The 16,974-nt window shown below is 39.6% G+C and overlaps 2 protein-coding genes across 2 annotated transcripts; one reads left to right on the forward strand and one right to left on the reverse strand.

Annotated features, from left to right (window-relative positions):
- The first annotated feature begins 1,019 nt into the window (after window positions 1-1,019).
- LOC117542598 (transmembrane protein 42) lies at window positions 1,020-5,974 on the forward strand. Its single transcript, XM_034210361.1, has 3 exons — window positions 1,020-1,453; window positions 2,030-2,176; window positions 2,435-5,974. Exons 1-3 carry the CDS (start codon window positions 1,277-1,279, stop codon window positions 2,576-2,578), a joined length of 468 nt encoding a protein of 155 aa, XP_034066252.1. The 5' UTR covers window positions 1,020-1,276; the 3' UTR covers window positions 2,579-5,974.
- A 605-nt stretch (window positions 5,975-6,579) lies between these two features.
- LOC117542597 (palmitoyltransferase ZDHHC3-like) lies at window positions 6,580-12,507 on the reverse strand. Its single transcript, XM_034210359.1, is given in 7 exon segments — window positions 6,580-9,117; window positions 9,945-10,075; window positions 10,373-10,454; window positions 10,717-10,813; window positions 11,643-11,767; window positions 12,204-12,434; window positions 12,436-12,507. Coding segments are annotated over 7 exon segments (897 nt in total). The 3' UTR covers window positions 6,580-8,958.
- Between the last annotated feature and the right edge of the window lie 4,467 nt (window positions 12,508-16,974).

Genomic DNA, 16,974 nt, shown 5'->3' on the forward strand with positions numbered 1-16,974 from the left:
CCATCTCTGTTACTAAGTTATGGAATACTAAATAAATAAGTAATTAGATACCTTACCGTTACTGCGCTCATAGAGAATGATAAGAATAAGAATAATGCTTATTGAACTGGTTTCATTAATTAGTGAGTCTAAGGCAATTATAGAAGCCCTATTTTATCAGTATGTCTGCACAGCAGTTACAATGATCAAACTACATTAAAACATAATTGTCCCCATTTTTTCTTTAATAGTTAGTAACATTAGACATTTTAATGAGATATGGACCTGGATTTCATTTAGAAACAAATTCAAAAGGTCTTGGGGGTGGGGGGGCTTTTTCTAGTTTAGAGCAATAGCCCCTCCAAATGTCTGTGCACTTCCCTGGTTTATCGTAATGAGCCTTCATGATGCAGCTCATCAGTATGCTGAAGGGAACAGAGGTCTTGTTCAACTGAAGTAAAATTGAACATTAAATTAGCATTGATTGTCCTCTATGCCACCCAGTATTTATAGCACAGAAAAGTATGGGGGACTTCAGTTTACTGTCTATTAATGATCTGCTTAATTTACTTCACTCAAAATGCCTGATTGAAATACAAATATGCATATCTATCTATCATTATGTAATGTAATAAGAAAAACCTATTTAATTCCCATTGTAATAGCCACTTTAAACAAAGCCAACTTTCATTGATTTGACGCAGATTTGCTTACTTGCTCTTATTCATTTGTGATATTGTGTGTTTGTAATGTCATATTGTCTTTTATGAGTCTATGTATTCTTGTTTTTGGTGAGGCAATAAGCTAAGACATTTGTTTCTATATGTATGCGATTGACAATCAATTATTTGAATCGTAAATAATTTTGTTTATAATGCTGTCAGTATTTGGAGTCACAGCTAATGCATCAAAGTCATCATTCTCTCAGCTAAGGTTATGAAATTATAGAACCACAACTCCCAGAATGCAACAGGGGATTTGCAATCCAACCCCAGCGCTGCTCCGGTCGATCATGTGTTGTTCATGTGTTGTGTGACTGCCACCGGACGGCTGTGTGTAGGCAGTGCAGGGAAACGTGCCACACGGTGACACACACACACACACACACACACACACACACACACACACACACACACACACACACACACACACACACACACACACACACACACACACACACACACACACACACACACACACACAATGCAGCAGGCAGCTCAACAAGAACCGGCAGCAGCAGCAGAAACGTAAAAGATGGACTGAAAATTATGTGCCTCCGCCTCGGATCATCATCAACATGCTCCCGGGAGTTGTCTATGCACTGCTGGCGGGTTTCCTCGGAGCCGTGGCGTCGTCGTCTGCCAAACTGTCCCTCGGAGCCGACTACCTGAAGGGAGTCTGTGAAACCGGACTCCGGACGTGGGGAGAGCAGCGGAAATTTAGACAAGCGGACGAAACTACCGCCTGCGACCGGGTGAGGCATGGCTGAGATTAATTATTAACACAGTGAGGCTGGCTGTGAATAATACAGCGTGCATGCCTGCAAGCAGGGTGGTTTCTAACGGAGGAAGTTGGGGGGTTATCCCCGCCCGCCTCTCCTCTCTGACTCCCCTCAGCATTAGCACCACCACTCACCATCACTAAGGGGGAGCCCATGCAGCTGCTGCGCCCTCGTGCTGTATCCTCGTGCTGAATGACATTGCAGCTTGTACGAGTGTGTGTGCGTGTATTGCGTTGTTGTGCAATTGTCTTACAGTGGTTGATGTGTTGAAGGTTGTGGAGAAGAGGCTGGTTTCTGTAAAGGGGGATCAGGTTTCTGTGTGACCTTCACGCTCTCTGCACACGTCACAAGATGATGTCAGAAACATCTGCAGGCAGCTGTCTGGAAACAGTGACCTTTAAACTGATGGCTATTTGAAATTGCAAATTAGGTATGCAGCCCTGGTGAATGCAAAACATATGATTTTGTTATGGACCATGAGGTTTGATGCGTCATAAGACTTTCAGACATAGTGTCTTTGCTTATAACACTCATGCTGTTTGTTTTCAGCTCCATATCCCTCTGAGGCTGCTGTGTGGGGGGCTGCTTTTCACCTGCAATGCTGTGATGTGGACCTTTCTTGCCAAAGCACTTAGGTACTCCTCTTCCTCCACCCAAACCACTGTGACCACCACGGCCTCTAACTTTATATCTTCCGTAAGTAACCGTTTATTTTACAGGATCTAGCCTACCACTTGTCCTCTAATCATAATACTTGCTGTAGTGGAGTATGTTATTTTCAAAGTGACCTTTCGTCCTTATACTGTAAAAGCTGCTTTATTTTAGAAACTAGGCTAGGAATATTTTCAGAAATAACTAAGTTCACCTCCTTGTTTGACATATCCCCTCAAGGCATCATTAAAGAGACTGATTTACTTTGTTAAAAAATAAACCCTAATTTGTTTCTCCCTGCAGGCTTTCCTGGGCCAGCTGATCTTTGGTGAAGCCCAGATAACGTTGTGGTGGGTTGGGATCTCCCTGACCTTCTCTGGTCTGTTGGTACTGCAGAGGGTTTCACCGCAGGATGCACAACATGACGCAGGACACAAGGACGAATGATATGACTGGTCTCCACTAGAGTTGGGCCTGGCTCCAACTGGCCTATTACTGTGGTAATAGGAGTGTTTTGGTTGGCATCTCCTCTGATTTGATCTAGCCAAAGAAAATGTCATTTAAAAAAACATGCTGTCTTCCCTCCCTCAAAGTTTTATTAGAGAAATTGTATTCGGAATAACTAAATGCCACTCAAAATGAATTATTCTTTATGAAAAGCAAATGCTTTATTTGTATTGTTAATATTTATCCTTTAGGTTGCCGTTTGGCTGAGGAACAGCATTGTTTAGGTCTGTTTTAAAATCAGAGGAGGCGTTGGCCTTTAGTCAGTCTGGCCATGCCCAGCTACAATCTGGCTAGTGGAGACAAGATAATGGATGTCTGTGCCCAGTTTCCCAGATGCTCTAAAATTATCTTTGCAGACGAGCTTATAATAAAGCAAAAATGATACTAGATTTATGCTACTTTTGGGAAATCTTTCTGTCAACAGCAGCAAAAAAAGCGTGTGAGCTAACAGAAAAGGTGTGAGGCAATGGAAAAGGCTACAAATAATTTGACATTTTGGGAAATGCACTTCCGACAGAGAGTTAGATGAAAACATTGACACCATGCACTCCTATGTTTGCAGTAAGCTTAGCATAACAAGTGGCAGAGGGTAACAGAGAGCCTGGTTCTTCTTGAACTTAAGAAGATCTGCCTACTAGTATCATCAAATCTCTGTTGTTAACATGTTATACCTATTTTTTTACTCATTCGGTAAAACCACAAAGTCTTTGTTTTTCAATATGGTATTGTATGGATTGAAAAACAAGTCAGATATTGTTAGTTTTGTACAGAGCCAGGCTAGCTATTTTCCCTTTTACTGTCTTTGTGCTAAGCTAAAGTTCTTTAGCTGCAGCTTTGTATTTGACAGACAATTGAGAGTTACAATCTTCACGAATCTTCATCTAACTCTCTGCAATAAGGAAGTCATTGCATTCAAAACTATTTCATTAAAGGAATAGACACAAAATTATTAACAGATATGTAGCCTATGTATACTTTGAAAACCTGTGGCCATATGGTCAGACTGATCTCTCGTCAATCTTTGGTGTTGTGTTCATGAGAAATGGACAAATAGCATAATTGGCCATGCTCACAATGTCACTATTAATCAGCCAGTGCATTATGTATCGTAGCCGTCAAATCACCAAAGCTTTCTTAATTCTGACATTTCCTTAAATAACTAAGACAGTCACTGTAAACATCTTACACTGACGTTGCATTTTATGCATGCTTGAGGCAGGTTAATAGGGAAGCACTTAGCTGAATAAATCTTATTTTCACAAGAAATAATACTTATGTAGCTTTGAAAGTTTCATCCTTTGGTTCTTTAACAAACATATGATTTGCCTTTCTTGACAGCTTGAACCTCAAGATAGGAGCATGACACATTTTATGATTCAGAGGAAGATGCTCTTCCACTTTATGTTGGACGTTGCATGTTTCTACTGAAAATGTAACTAAAATCTCTCACACCAAAGCATCCTGGAGCGTCAGTCCACATCAGAGGGAAGTCCCTGTGAGCTGAATAATGTTATTAAATTCACAATCATGTGACTAAAGTGTCCAAACCGTCTCTTAAGCATCAGAGACATCACATGGCCTCTTTAATTGCCTGTTGAGCTTTATGCGTGCGCCATGCATTTACAATCTTATATTTTCCTGTCCATAGATAGACCATCATCACTCTGGGTTTAACCTGGCTTTATTAAAAGCTCCCTCTACATCCCTGGAGTTGTCAGTGAGAGTGCAATAACATTATTCACCTTTAAATCTCATAACACTGTGATGTGTATAAAAGTGAATGATGCTTTGAGTATTCATGATGTAATGTAGAAAATGATACATGTAAAAAATTCTGCCTGCTAGAGGGACGTTTCGGTAAGCGTAAATCAGCCAAGTACAGGGGTTGGACTGAATATGACATGAAAGGTTGCTTTATTGAACTGTTTTAAGATCACACTTTGCTGTTGTCTAGATACATATCATAATATAAATGCAGAATGGTAGCTCTAATACCTGTATGTAATGTTCCACAGCAGCAATGCACAAATATATCCTTCCAGCTGCTGCTGTGTAGGGTTTGTATCATGTGATTTACATGCATCTCTATTAATGTGACTGCAGTGACAATGTGATTATGAAGCTCTAAAGTTAAAGATTGGCTGAGTGTTGTTATATTTCTTAAACAGTGGAGATAACTCACAGCCACAGAGAAGTGAATTTGCTTTCTTGTAGAGAGTTAGATAAGATTGATACAACTCTTATGTCTGGTCTCACAATATAAACTGTAGATGTTAGCAAGTTAGCTTAGCTTATCATCAAGACTGAAAACAGGGGAAACAGCTAGCCTGTCTCTATTTAAGGGGAATAGGAGGCCTTCCAGTACTACCAGTAGGGTGTAATTTGGCATTTGAACAGAGAGACAGGCAGTTTAAATAGTCTATGCTAAGCTAACCAGTCTAGCTTCCTATTTACTTGACAGTAGGGCTTAATGGGAGGTTATCTGCCAGACTATTTCTCACTACTTGACAATTTGACAGTTTATTTTGTATTTGTGGACTACCGGATTGCTGCATATAACTTGTGAATATATGAGTTTAGGAGGTGCTGTTTGGTATGTTACCACAGGCTAGCTCTTTACAGTTGTTCTGATAAGCTAGGCTGCTAGCTGTATAGCATCAAAGTAACAGAAAGACATGAGAGATCTTCTCATCAAACTCTCAGCAAGAAAGGAAATAATTGCATTTCCAAAAATGTCAAACTATTTCTTTAACACACCTTTGATATCTGTAATATTTTTCTTTACATTCTGAAGGGTTATAATGTGCCTGGCTTTTCCTCCAGTTATTGGCATGATATGATGTTAAACCATCTACCTGTGAATCCACTCCCACTGTAATATAACCAGCTGGAGCTTGGCAGTTGCCACATTTAAAGCTCCATGACAGCCGCATGGCCCTGGGTGTGATGTATTTATGTGCACTTAAACTGTAGATTGGGTTGTACAGAGAGATTAGAAAATCACTGAGTTATAACGTGGACCTCACACGGTGTGTGTCGCATTGATGAGTTAATGTGCTGCACTGCTATAAAACAGTAAATGTATGAGTCCTTTTTCTGATTCAGTAAAGTTTTGACTCATCTCATGGTAGAATAAATGGAAAGACACCGATTTTGCAGTAGTTTGTTGGTACAACTTAGATATAAAGATTAGGTATCAATTTATTCTGAAGGTTTGTAAAAGGGTAAATATATTCTCTTCATAGGAAACACTTTAAAGAACGTATCAATTGCCATCCTCACTGAGAGAAGAAATACTGTTGAATTATTAAATAAAACATCTTATCTGACTATCAAGATTCTCGTCTCCATCACTCAGATATTATTGGCTGTGAGAAGATGTTAAGTACGTCTTCAAGACAGCTTTCGTCTTTAAATAGAGTAGCTTTATAGAGCCATTCTACTTTCCAAGGTTGAATAAGTAAATGGCCTGACTGTTTTTCTACAACAAACAGGGACATTATACTCATTGGGCTCAATTTCCTAAGTAATGTATGAAATGTGTTCTCACTTTATAGGGCTGGATGTGATGTTAGCCCTGAGCTAGTCTACCTGTATTCACACGGTGATGCTTCATTAGACCAGCCATTTCTTTAAATACCTCTTGGAAAAATGGCAGATGAAACTTAAATCCCTTTATAGCCTTTTCAAATGCCTTGCACCCCAGTAACATGGCAGATAACAGCTTGGACAGAATTGTATAATGTATGTGTTTGAATATAGTTATTTGACAATAGTGTCAAGTATAATGTTTTATTCCATCCCTGTAATAAGCAAGCCAATTATCTCAAAAAGGAATACCTTTCTCTCTTTTTTTTTTTAAAACACCCGAATTAGTCAAAAATGTTCTGCCAAAATATAAAGAAAACGGATGGCAACAATCATTAACCATAACATTTGAAGAAAGTTGTGTCACATACCATTTTATTTCATTCCCCTTTAAACAAATACCAGTCAAAAATAAAATGTGGTCCACAGTAAGTACTAAAAAAGGCTATTCATACCTGACCACAAAGGACATATTAAACAATTCTAGAAGAAAGCTGGTGTACAGTATGTGTAAACTAGACAGCAACCATAGCATCTCCATATGATCAAATGTTTGCATTTCATAAAACCTGTTTGTTTTTTTAAATCGTGAGAATATCTCGATCTTGAAATGGTTACTTCAATAAGCATTCAATTTGGCAACATGTATGTTCAAATGTGTCCTTTCATCACCCTTAAAACACTTGTTTTAAATACAGTAAGGCTTTCGAACACATTTCAGCAAAGGCATTTTTAGTGTTAAATGCTTTGAAGTGAACTATTTCCTATCTGCACCAAATTATTCCCAACAAAAGTGAAACATCCTCCTCACACTGGATGCTCCAGTGCTGTTAAAACGTGCATTCCTAATATGATCTTTCAGGCCTCGGTGAACATTTTACACTGGCCTAAATTCAAACCAACATTTTATCCTGCAGGCTTTTCCCCTCTAGTCAGCCTCACAACTACAATCTATGACAAACTGGATTATCGAAAAGCAAATTCCATCAATTGCTGGTGACCGATTTAAACTGGTACGAAGCCAAGAGGTCGACTAGATTCGCTACATAAGAGTTGTCAAATAATCAAAAAGACACTGGTCAAAACAAACTACTGGATTATAAATACGATCGACATTTAAAAGCTGCAGCGCTTCTTGGACTAGACACAACTGCTTACCTTCCAAGTGATTTAAAAATTATAATTCATAGGATTTCTATGAATTTCAGCTCAAGATTTATACCAAGTAACCATTTGATGTAAATTAATTCAGTTATTACCTCTCCGTATAGTGTTTTTCTTTGTCAGAGGCAAGTCTGCCTTTCTTGCCACAAATTGAAATGACCAATAAGCGACTCAAAGCCTTTAATCTTATTTCATTAATAGTCACAGTGTGTTTCGATAAAAAATTCAAGGAGGAAAAAATATATTGCTGCAGATTAAAACTCAGGAGTAGTCTGAGGAAGGCTTAAGTAGGGGTGCAGGAAACGCTGAAGGGGCCAAAGTTAGCCCTACTTTACGCCCCTGATCCGATTTGGCAGTGTGGCTGCTGTGATCTGAATCACCAGATGGTTCCTAGTTAAACTTTAATTATGTTATCATGTTGCCTGCTCTCATCTTCTCATCCACTCCTCCTGAAGGACAAGCCCCACACACTGTTTATCTTAATTCGCTTGAGGTCCAAACATAAAATCAGAGCACAGCTGATTATGGTGCTGATTGTTCATTTTGTTTGGTAGCTACTGCTGCTTGTTTTGGTCGTATTTCTGACAAAATAGCTGCTCAGCGAGGGTTCACTGTAGTATTATAAATTGTGCTATGGAAACCATTGACTGTTGCCATATCAACCAGAGTATAACTTTAACTAAGGCAGTGAACTGTCCTACAGCCTTTGGATGTCCTTCACAGCTCCGGTTTTGGCTGGAAATTAGCTAATGGCCCGTCCAAACAACAAAAAACAAAAAACACATACCTAACCTGTTTGTATATGATAAGCCAGAAAGGCGGGATAAAGTGCAGACTAAAAGTATGTAAATCAAAACATAAATTTGATCAAATGTAGTGTCAAGTTACAGTTCCTAAAATACCTGGATTTATCCACCTATCTGGCATCAAAGAACAACAAGACAATCTCATTTAATAAAATATGTAACTAATAAGATCCTGTCTCACCCTGAATGTCTTGATAAGGCAAAAATAATAAACATTTCTTTAAACAAAAAAGCAGAGGCCAACGTTCACTAATGCACTGTTCTAAGGCAAATTACCCGCAGCATTTAGCAAAAGACTATTGCAACAACAGGAATACAGCATATAAAGAAGAGACAGGATTACAATGTTTACAGGAAGACAAACTCCGGAGTCCATTTTGTCACACGGACAGTGAAACTTTCTGGACTTCGGTTTCGAGTTCACATTATTGTCTAGTTTTGGAAGCAGGAAATGATCAGACATACTGCAGGAAGAACTCCGCCTCTGGCTGTGGTTTAAGTGCTTCTTGTCAAGTTGTTGCAACAACTCTCAGTCAGCACCAGCCAAACAAAAATAAAAAGAGGGTGAATGTTTTAAAAACCAAAAGATGTTTGACAACGGAACTCACAACAGAACACCCTGATAATATTGATCAACAAAATATCCATAAATGAAAGAAAATGTAGAAGTGGTAAAGAGGAGTTCATGCTCGTTGAGGTCCAGCCAATAGGAAGGGATATCGGGGAAGTCCACAGCAGCAGAGCTCAGCCAGGCTTCAGTTTTCACACAATGTACTGGTACAAGTTTGCCTTGCCGTGGTCGGGTGTTGCAAAGGGGCTCAGCCAGGCTATAGAGAACGGATGGCCAAACACCACCTTCAAATTCATCCATTTGGACCTTTTGGCCCATCGTCTCTCCTCCTTCTTAAGCTGTTCGATACCCTGCAGGTAAAGAAGTGACAAACATCATAATCTGACAATCTCCAGAACTGATTAAAGCTGAATATATAGCTGTGTATCCAAATGTTAAATGAACCATTATAAAGTAACCAGTGACAGGGATGTTTTGTATTTGTACTTTTTTTTGTGGTCTGGTTCAGCCATCAGTAACTCCCCGTGTTACCTTGAACGCGTAATTGAAATTCTTGGATGCCTCCACGGTGAACGTAGAATCAGAAAAGCAGAAAAAAAAATACTTTGCTCAACCCTTAGAGATTGTATTCATCGGAGCCATTGGATGAAAAAAGTTTTCTTCAAGAGTTACAGATAAAACAGGGTGAGTAATATATTTTAAAATAATCAACAAGTATTCCTTTAAGTATGATTATGGTGACTCACTGTCAGCATTCCCTGGTGTCAAAGAACAGCACACAGGTACAAAATGGACTGAAGTAGATGATCTTTGTATAGAAGATCAAGCCGCCGTGAGTCATTGTTGTGGGTGGTTGAGCCGACACAGTATGGGAAATAATCTCACCTACCTGGAGGCTGCAGAGTAAGCAAATGACCTGCTCCTGCTATCATCTGTGCTATGATTTAGTAAACAACACACAGGATGAATTCATGACTTATTTTAAAAAGTCAGAGCGGCAGAAAGGAACCTACATGTGTGTCAGGATAACTTGCTGCCTAAACTCAACCAGCCCAACACATACTTATACAAAAACAGATTTGGTTGTAAGGGATGCACCAGGTGTAATTTCCTTGGCTGATTCCAATTTGGATTTTTTAAAGTCTGACTATTTAATGACTTTTAAGTTTTTACTCACCGTCTCATCGGAGCAGATGGAGTGGACCTGGGTCCCAAACATGACTGCAGTGAAGATCAGGAAGAGGAGAGCCTCAAAGCAGAGGAGGATGAGGAGGATGACGGTAGCCGGTGGAGAGAAGTTACTGCACTCTGGAAAAGAAGAGTGAAGAAAGATTTGTCAAGTTGTAAAGGAGTATTTTATCCATGTGAAAATGCATAGCAACAAAATGGAGTCAAGCTCTTTCCTAAAATCTCTCACAGGACATAAGAATATAACTACTAATGGTACATTCTGGATATGGTTGGTTAGAATGTATTATACGTTTGCAGCTTTGCCTCTTTAAAATTCTCCGTTGGATATAATCAGCTATATTTGCACATTAATGGTGGTAAAACAATAAAGTCCCTGTGTACACTGAGCAGCTGCTACATCAGTTCATCACGTACTTGTCCAGTCTTCTTCAAAGCAGAAAACAAAATGGAAGGCCACCAAGATCAGGGCATGGAAAGATATGAGTGAAATATACATCTGTCGAGAGAAAAAGAGCAAAACAAAGCATAAGATAATCATAATATCAAGACATGTATCTAATCTATATTTCATACCAATGTTATTTACATAGGGGTTGCATATAAGTTGAGATAAAAACAGTAAATATAGAATGAAGGCGGCAGGTACTTGTTGCATTTCTGCTCCTCCTCAATATTTTTGCTTACATATTTAGCCATGCAATACAGCCAACCCTATTACTTGTGTAAAAGCATATTGGTTCAAGTGTTTTAAGACTCACTGTGAAGAGCACAAAGTATTTCTGATTGCTCTCTCCGACACAGTTATTCACCCAGGGACAGTGGTGGTCCATCTTTTTGATGCAGCGTTTACACACACTGTGGGCACACAGACACACAAAGATAAAGTTGATGAAAATGAATACAAACATTGCAGGCAAAATACCAATCTGAAAACAGAGTGTATTTTTCTAATAACAGTAAGATAAGGACACAATCAAAGTGAAGTGAGAGACAGGATCGTTGTGCTCTCAATCATGGTGGCTGGACTATGTCCGTTTGTGTGTGTGCGTGCGAGTGCTTATTTATCTCGCAGAATTACATTTCTTATGCATCTCAAGTAAGGTCTGACAATTCAGAAGTTGTCATCTGACGAATCAGAAAATCCTGCTAGATTTATTCATGTGCCTTGTTTACACGCTCTCTAAGCTAAATCTATATTTACAAAGCTGCAATCTTGTGTGTAATATATTTTCATCCTATTGGTCACTAGAGACAAGGGTATCATTACAACTACCCACAGGAATGACTCATAAGAAGAAGATATCATCTTCTTAATTTAAACTGACACCCATTTTTCTCTCAGACAGAATGAGTCACTGGCTTTACAATTCAGTTACGCTGAAGTGTTTTTGTGCTTTTCATGCCTGAAGATCCCAGGGTACCACTGAGCTTCCTCGGAGGGAACTCCTTAACATCCACCTGCAAAGCCTGCAGGGAAATGCTACGCTCAAAGAAAAACACACACAGTAGAGGCCGGCGATTCATCAGTGGAACAGATGAGTAAAGAAGTGAAGACACGCATGAGGACTTTCCTCTGCAATGTGCAGACTTCAGCAGAAAACTCTAATCGCCCAGACCCACATCTTAGAAGTTGTCAAGTTTGTAATCTTCCCTACAATCTGCACTATCACAGGGAGTGCCGTACCTGCAGTGGTGAGCTCGGTCAGGCTTTATGCTGCAGCACTTGGGACACTTGTAGACCACCTGTCCGGGTTTGAGCTGCAGGCTTTCGATGAACTCTTTGGTAGCGTTCCCTTTAGGCACGGCTCCCTGAAGAAAACAGAGGCATTGACAAGGAATACAATTGTAGTTTCTGTACCTGTGGATGTTTTACAGGGTTTTCCTGTCATTGATTTAGCTGGAGACGTTCCATAAACATAGGAATTACCCTTTAAAAAGGAAACATATCAATGGGGCAGGATAATGTCAGTAAGTGGTCCCAGGTAATATGTAAGCAGTGGGTCCAAAACCAAACTCTACACTGGAATACCACAGAGTTACCACAAGTTAGCTGTGTCTCATTAAAGTCTGTCATAATTACATTAAAACATATGTACCATAAAGGATCAACGCAAATATTATAGTGACATTAAAACTAGATCTAAAAACATGCATCTGCAAACGCTACAACCATTTTGTATCTACAATCTGTGTGTTATTAGAGTACTGGGTGACAGTAAAGTAACCAGATGAGAGTGTGACTGACCGGGTCTGTGCACATGGCCTTAGCATGAGAGGCGAGGGCGAGGACCCCGAGGGCGTTGAAGATCAGCCCGTTGAAGAGGCTGTAGATCACGCTCTTGGCAGGCAGCAACACGACGAACACCACCACAAACTCGGCGTAAAAGACCAGGAACCAGGTGATGACGCCGCACACGATGCCGCAGCCGTCGTGGATGAACCACATGGTGTCGGAGCCGTAGCGCAGCGGGGGGGGGGGCGCAGTGCTCGGGCCTCAGGTAGCCAGCTTGCCTCTCGATGTCCCTGGTGCGGTGCGCCGGGCTCTTCATTCTACAAAACCTGCGGCTCCCACCACATGCTGCGAGGAGAGACGGAGGACAGATGGAGAGGAAGTAGGGGGGCAGAGAGATGTGGAGAACATAAAAAGAAAGAAAGAAGAGAATTAGATAGTAGATAGGGGCTGAAATTAACTATTATTTTTCACTTAACTGATTGTTGACTTTCTGGTGTAAATCTACAGTTCTCCAGAGTCTTAAGCGATACATTTCTTATATTTTTCTGACCAGCAAACCAAACTAATACTCAGGGTCAAATATTGATATTATATCAGAAAAGTGATACGAGACTGGATATCATCTTAGAGTTCTGATATCGAAATTTGTGTTGTCTTTTCCTGGTTTTAAAGCTGCATTATAGTAAAGTTATTCAATGTTCTGTTCTAGAAGGTCTATTTTTCTTTATCCGCCTAGTCGTTAAATCTTCATTACTGATGATTATGTATCATCTCATTGTGGAAATATCTTGTATAAATTAAATATTGTCATATAGGATTTTCTTTACATCGACCAGCTGTTATCCAACACCTTAAAATCATAGATTTGCTGTCATGTAAGACAAATAAAATACTAATTCTGAAAGAACAAAGCTGAAAGAAAATATGTTTGGTATTTTGAATGATCTAAAAAAGTCAATTCTCAAAATGAATGCAAATAACTTTGATCTACAAATTGATGAATTTCCCAAGCTGTATAGAACTGCCCTGTCTTCATTAAAGCAATATCAATGTGTATGAGTGTGGTACCAAAGCAATTCAGAGTCCGAGTACATTTTCCTAAAAAAGTGCTCTATTTCCTCAAGGAATATAAACAAAGATAAGGGGTTTATAAGTCCGCAGAGTGAATCAGCAAATATCAGCAGAAAGCATAAACTGAAGGAGAAAAAACAGTGACTGGCCTAATCCCAACAGGCCAAACAACCTCACCAAATTCTCTCAGAGAAACGAAGAAGCTGCTGAAGGATTAGGAAATGGCAATTTTGGCTTTAAAAGTGAAACAAACAAAGCTTCAACAGAGACGCCTCCAGTAGCCTGAGCCGCACGGGGCCTGAGTGTGTGCCAGAGCCTCATGAATAAGCAATGGAGGAGGTCTGAGTGTGTGTTGATAAAGATGTTTGGACTTCAAAGGGCATCAAATGTCAGAAAACCAAAAGAAGGCCTCACTATTTTAAGCAGATAACACAGACTGAGTACAAATGCAAATTCCCGGAGGACGGCTGATGGACCTCGGCGCCGTCTCCTCACTAAAACCTGAGCTTATAGGAGGAGCAGCCAAATTGGTAATTCCTGAGGATTCCATCTATCCATTAGGCTTAACTGAGCAATGACCTAATCTTTACTTTTACGTCTGTATTAAAAAGATGTGGCATTCCTACAGCGCTTCTGGGATTAAATTAGTAAACGGCCGCCATCTCTGGTTTGAATTTAAACACCTCAGTTAATTAGAGCCCGACTCCAGATCACTAACCAAACCCTCTTTGTATGCTTCGTATTATCCAGCCCATCCTACTGCACACAGCACCACACCCATCTGGCCTCTCACTCACAACACATTTAAAGATCAATCATGTTGAAGAAATCATCTGAGCATTTGTGTTTAATGATTGTATTTTGTATCCGTTTTGTCATCCTCTATTAACTGGTGTGCCGTCTTTGCCAAGTCACCCCTCCCTGTCTCGAGGCACTTCCTGTATGAATAAGGCTTAGGAGGACCAATCCCAAGGAGTTTGCCAATCCTTTAAACTTTTCCTCTACTGCCCATTCCAGGTAAATGTGTGATATAGTGCATGTATGAATCACCATGCAATTTGGAACCAGTAAATTGTGTTTACTGCTAAAAAGCAAATGTAAGCCTGCTAACAAGCCGTACTAAGACAATGGTTACGGCACATTATACTTACTGAACATCAGCATGTTAGCCTTTTCATTGTGAGCATATTAGCTCAAAGCACTGCTGTGTAAAGCCAAGTAAACCCATCTAAACACAATCCTTCAAGTGTGACTTGGATGGACTTTTTGACAATTAAATGTATTATTTTGACATAGCTGCCGTCTCAACCTATCTATCTACCAATCTTTTGAAACACAAACCTTTTTGTCTGACAAATATGAGGAGAACATTATCTACTATTCTGATATTGAAGGCATTTGGGATACTTTCTTGGGGAAAAAATGTACTTTCTGTATTTTAAAATAATGTATGCCCGAACACAAACCAACCCTCTTTACCCTTTTCACCAGCCGTGTCATCGCGCAGATGAGTCAGGCGCAGAGGGAGGTCAGGTTAGACGTCTGGTGTGTCTGCGAGTATCACTTTCACCAGGAGTCTGGGATTACTGAAGCATGCGTCTCTGCTCCGGTGGTAGTAAACAGAAACAATAAGTACGTTTTAACACATGCTGTACTGTCATTTTAGGGTGCTGGTACTTAACTAAAAATACTTTCAGGAAAATTCCAACAAAAACTGATTCATCATCACATTACTTGTTGTAAATGTTTATAAATCTCTGAACGTTTTCAGATTATAAAACGGACTGTCTTTTACCTATCATCAGGTCAGCCATCAGCCCTCATCATTCAAACTAAGAGACCTGGAGGAGCAGGATTTAGTTACCATGCCTTGACTTTGGCCAACTTTAAGTTCAGGTTACAGATCTCCATTTTACTGAAATTTAACAGGCATTAAAATGTTGCCAACATGTAAATGCTTTAGATATAGTAATCAGATAAAACCACATCTTAAAAAGGGGAAATCATTATTCATTGCTAGGGACAACTGTAAGACCTTTGAGAAAATGTGTACATAAGTACTTCCCTTTACTTGTCGGTAAATCACTAAGTTTAATTTCAATATCTTGGATGGAGTATCTTTGTTAAACAGGTTCCTAAACGTATAGTTATGCATGTTACCAGTGTATATCTAATTCAGCTTGAAGAGCAGACCATTTCAAGAAAAACTTGTTTCAGTGAGGGGGACAAGAGACATTTGTTAAAGGTTGGTATGGTAATGTGTTTGTCATGTGGACTGTTTTTTTAATGTTTCAGGCCATTAATAACAAAGACCCTTAGATGGCTCTAAAAACGGTGTCTTGTGAAAGACCTGGAGTGAAACTCGCTGCAAAACCAGAGTTTATTAACAGAAACTAAATCAATAGCTTATTTTTTGTAACACGGAGAACGAGTCAATAGATTTCTCTCAGTGAATTGCTGCTTCTTTTCTTTTTACAATGGGAATTAGTAAATTACTTGATTGTCACAGAAACAACTCAAAGAAACAACAGTTAGTAGTTTCTGTACTGAAATGCCACTATCAGCATTCCGATGCCACTGCAGTACTGATATATTAGATACAGTATGTGAAAAGGCCTGATGTATCCTGTATTGGTGACTCAGGGACTCAAAATATATGCATGGCAGAGTCAGATACTAAATCAATGATGTATGGGGTAGGTTTGATAGTCTGCTGCTAGAATGAATTTCAAAGTAAGAGACTGATGGTGGAAAATAATGCAGACAGGCTGGATGAGGAATGTGATGTAGAGAGGAGAGGCAGCTCATTTGACCTCCTGTTGAGATAATTAACACTCTAATGGATTTTCTTTTTTACCAAAAAATAAAAAAACACATTTTTCAAAGACTAAAGAATTATATTTATATTCAGGTTTACTAGCAAAGCTTGATTCAATAGTGTAGAGATTGATGTGACCCTCCCGACGCTGTGAAATTGGAGGATTAACTACATGAAGTTAATAACTATAGTGAAGTGTGAAGCAGATATTGATTGAAATGTGGGCTGTAAATAGTGCTCTACAGAGGGATCAATACCATCAGCTTTTCCCATCAGAATTTGATGAAGAAAAAGCTGAAATTCTTCAGAACCCGTTTTTGGTAACCAGTGAAGTTATCGTAAAAAAAAAGGTAAAAGTAGTATCGACATGGTGCATCTCTCTGTTAAGCACACACATTAACTTCCTATTGAAAATGTGTCTTTGGTGACATGACACATTTTAATGCCAAAAAGAAATATCTTTTAACTCAAACCTGGTCCCCAGCCTCCTCCTCTAAAACAATATCTGGGTTTTGGTTTTGCTAAATGCTTGGCTTTCTAATAATTTCAGCTGTAAATAAGTGCTATAACAATGCCAAACACTGTAATCACGTGTATAGACCATGGTATAGACCAGGGGTGCCCAACCAGTCGATCGCGATCGACCGGTCGATCGCGGGGAGATTCTCAGTCGATCGCGAGATGTGTCTAAAAATAGAACAACAATATTCAGTTTTATCGTTAACGTCCTATAACATAATCTTCCTGTGCCAGAACAATGCACTTGAACGCATCAAAGCTTTGTGATTGGCCAGCGTGACCTCATGTGTGGGGGCGTGGCTGGTGGGCAGTGCACTAGTTCGCTGACATTGTCCGTGTCAACAGGAGTGACAGTCCGCACACATACAAGACCGC

This window comes from Gymnodraco acuticeps, unplaced genomic scaffold (assembly GCF_902827175.1).
Source record: "Gymnodraco acuticeps unplaced genomic scaffold, fGymAcu1.1, whole genome shotgun sequence".
Taxonomy (NCBI): Eukaryota; Metazoa; Chordata; class Actinopteri; order Perciformes; family Bathydraconidae; genus Gymnodraco; species Gymnodraco acuticeps.

What these genes read in the sequence shown, in the direction of transcription:
- LOC117542598 (XM_034210361.1), top strand. Translation starts at nt 1,277, where the DNA reads ATGCTCCCGGGAGTTGTCTATGCACTGCTGGCGGGTTTCCTCGGAGCC. An exon ending in AAACTACCGCCTGCGACCGG is followed by an intron (nt 1,454 to 2,029) that starts GTGAGGCATGGC and finishes GTTTGTTTTCAG; the next exon opens with CTCCATATCCCTCTGAGGCT. An exon ending in CCTCTAACTTTATATCTTCC is followed by an intron (nt 2,177 to 2,434) that starts GTAAGTAACCGT and finishes TTCTCCCTGCAG; the next exon opens with GCTTTCCTGGGCCAGCTGAT.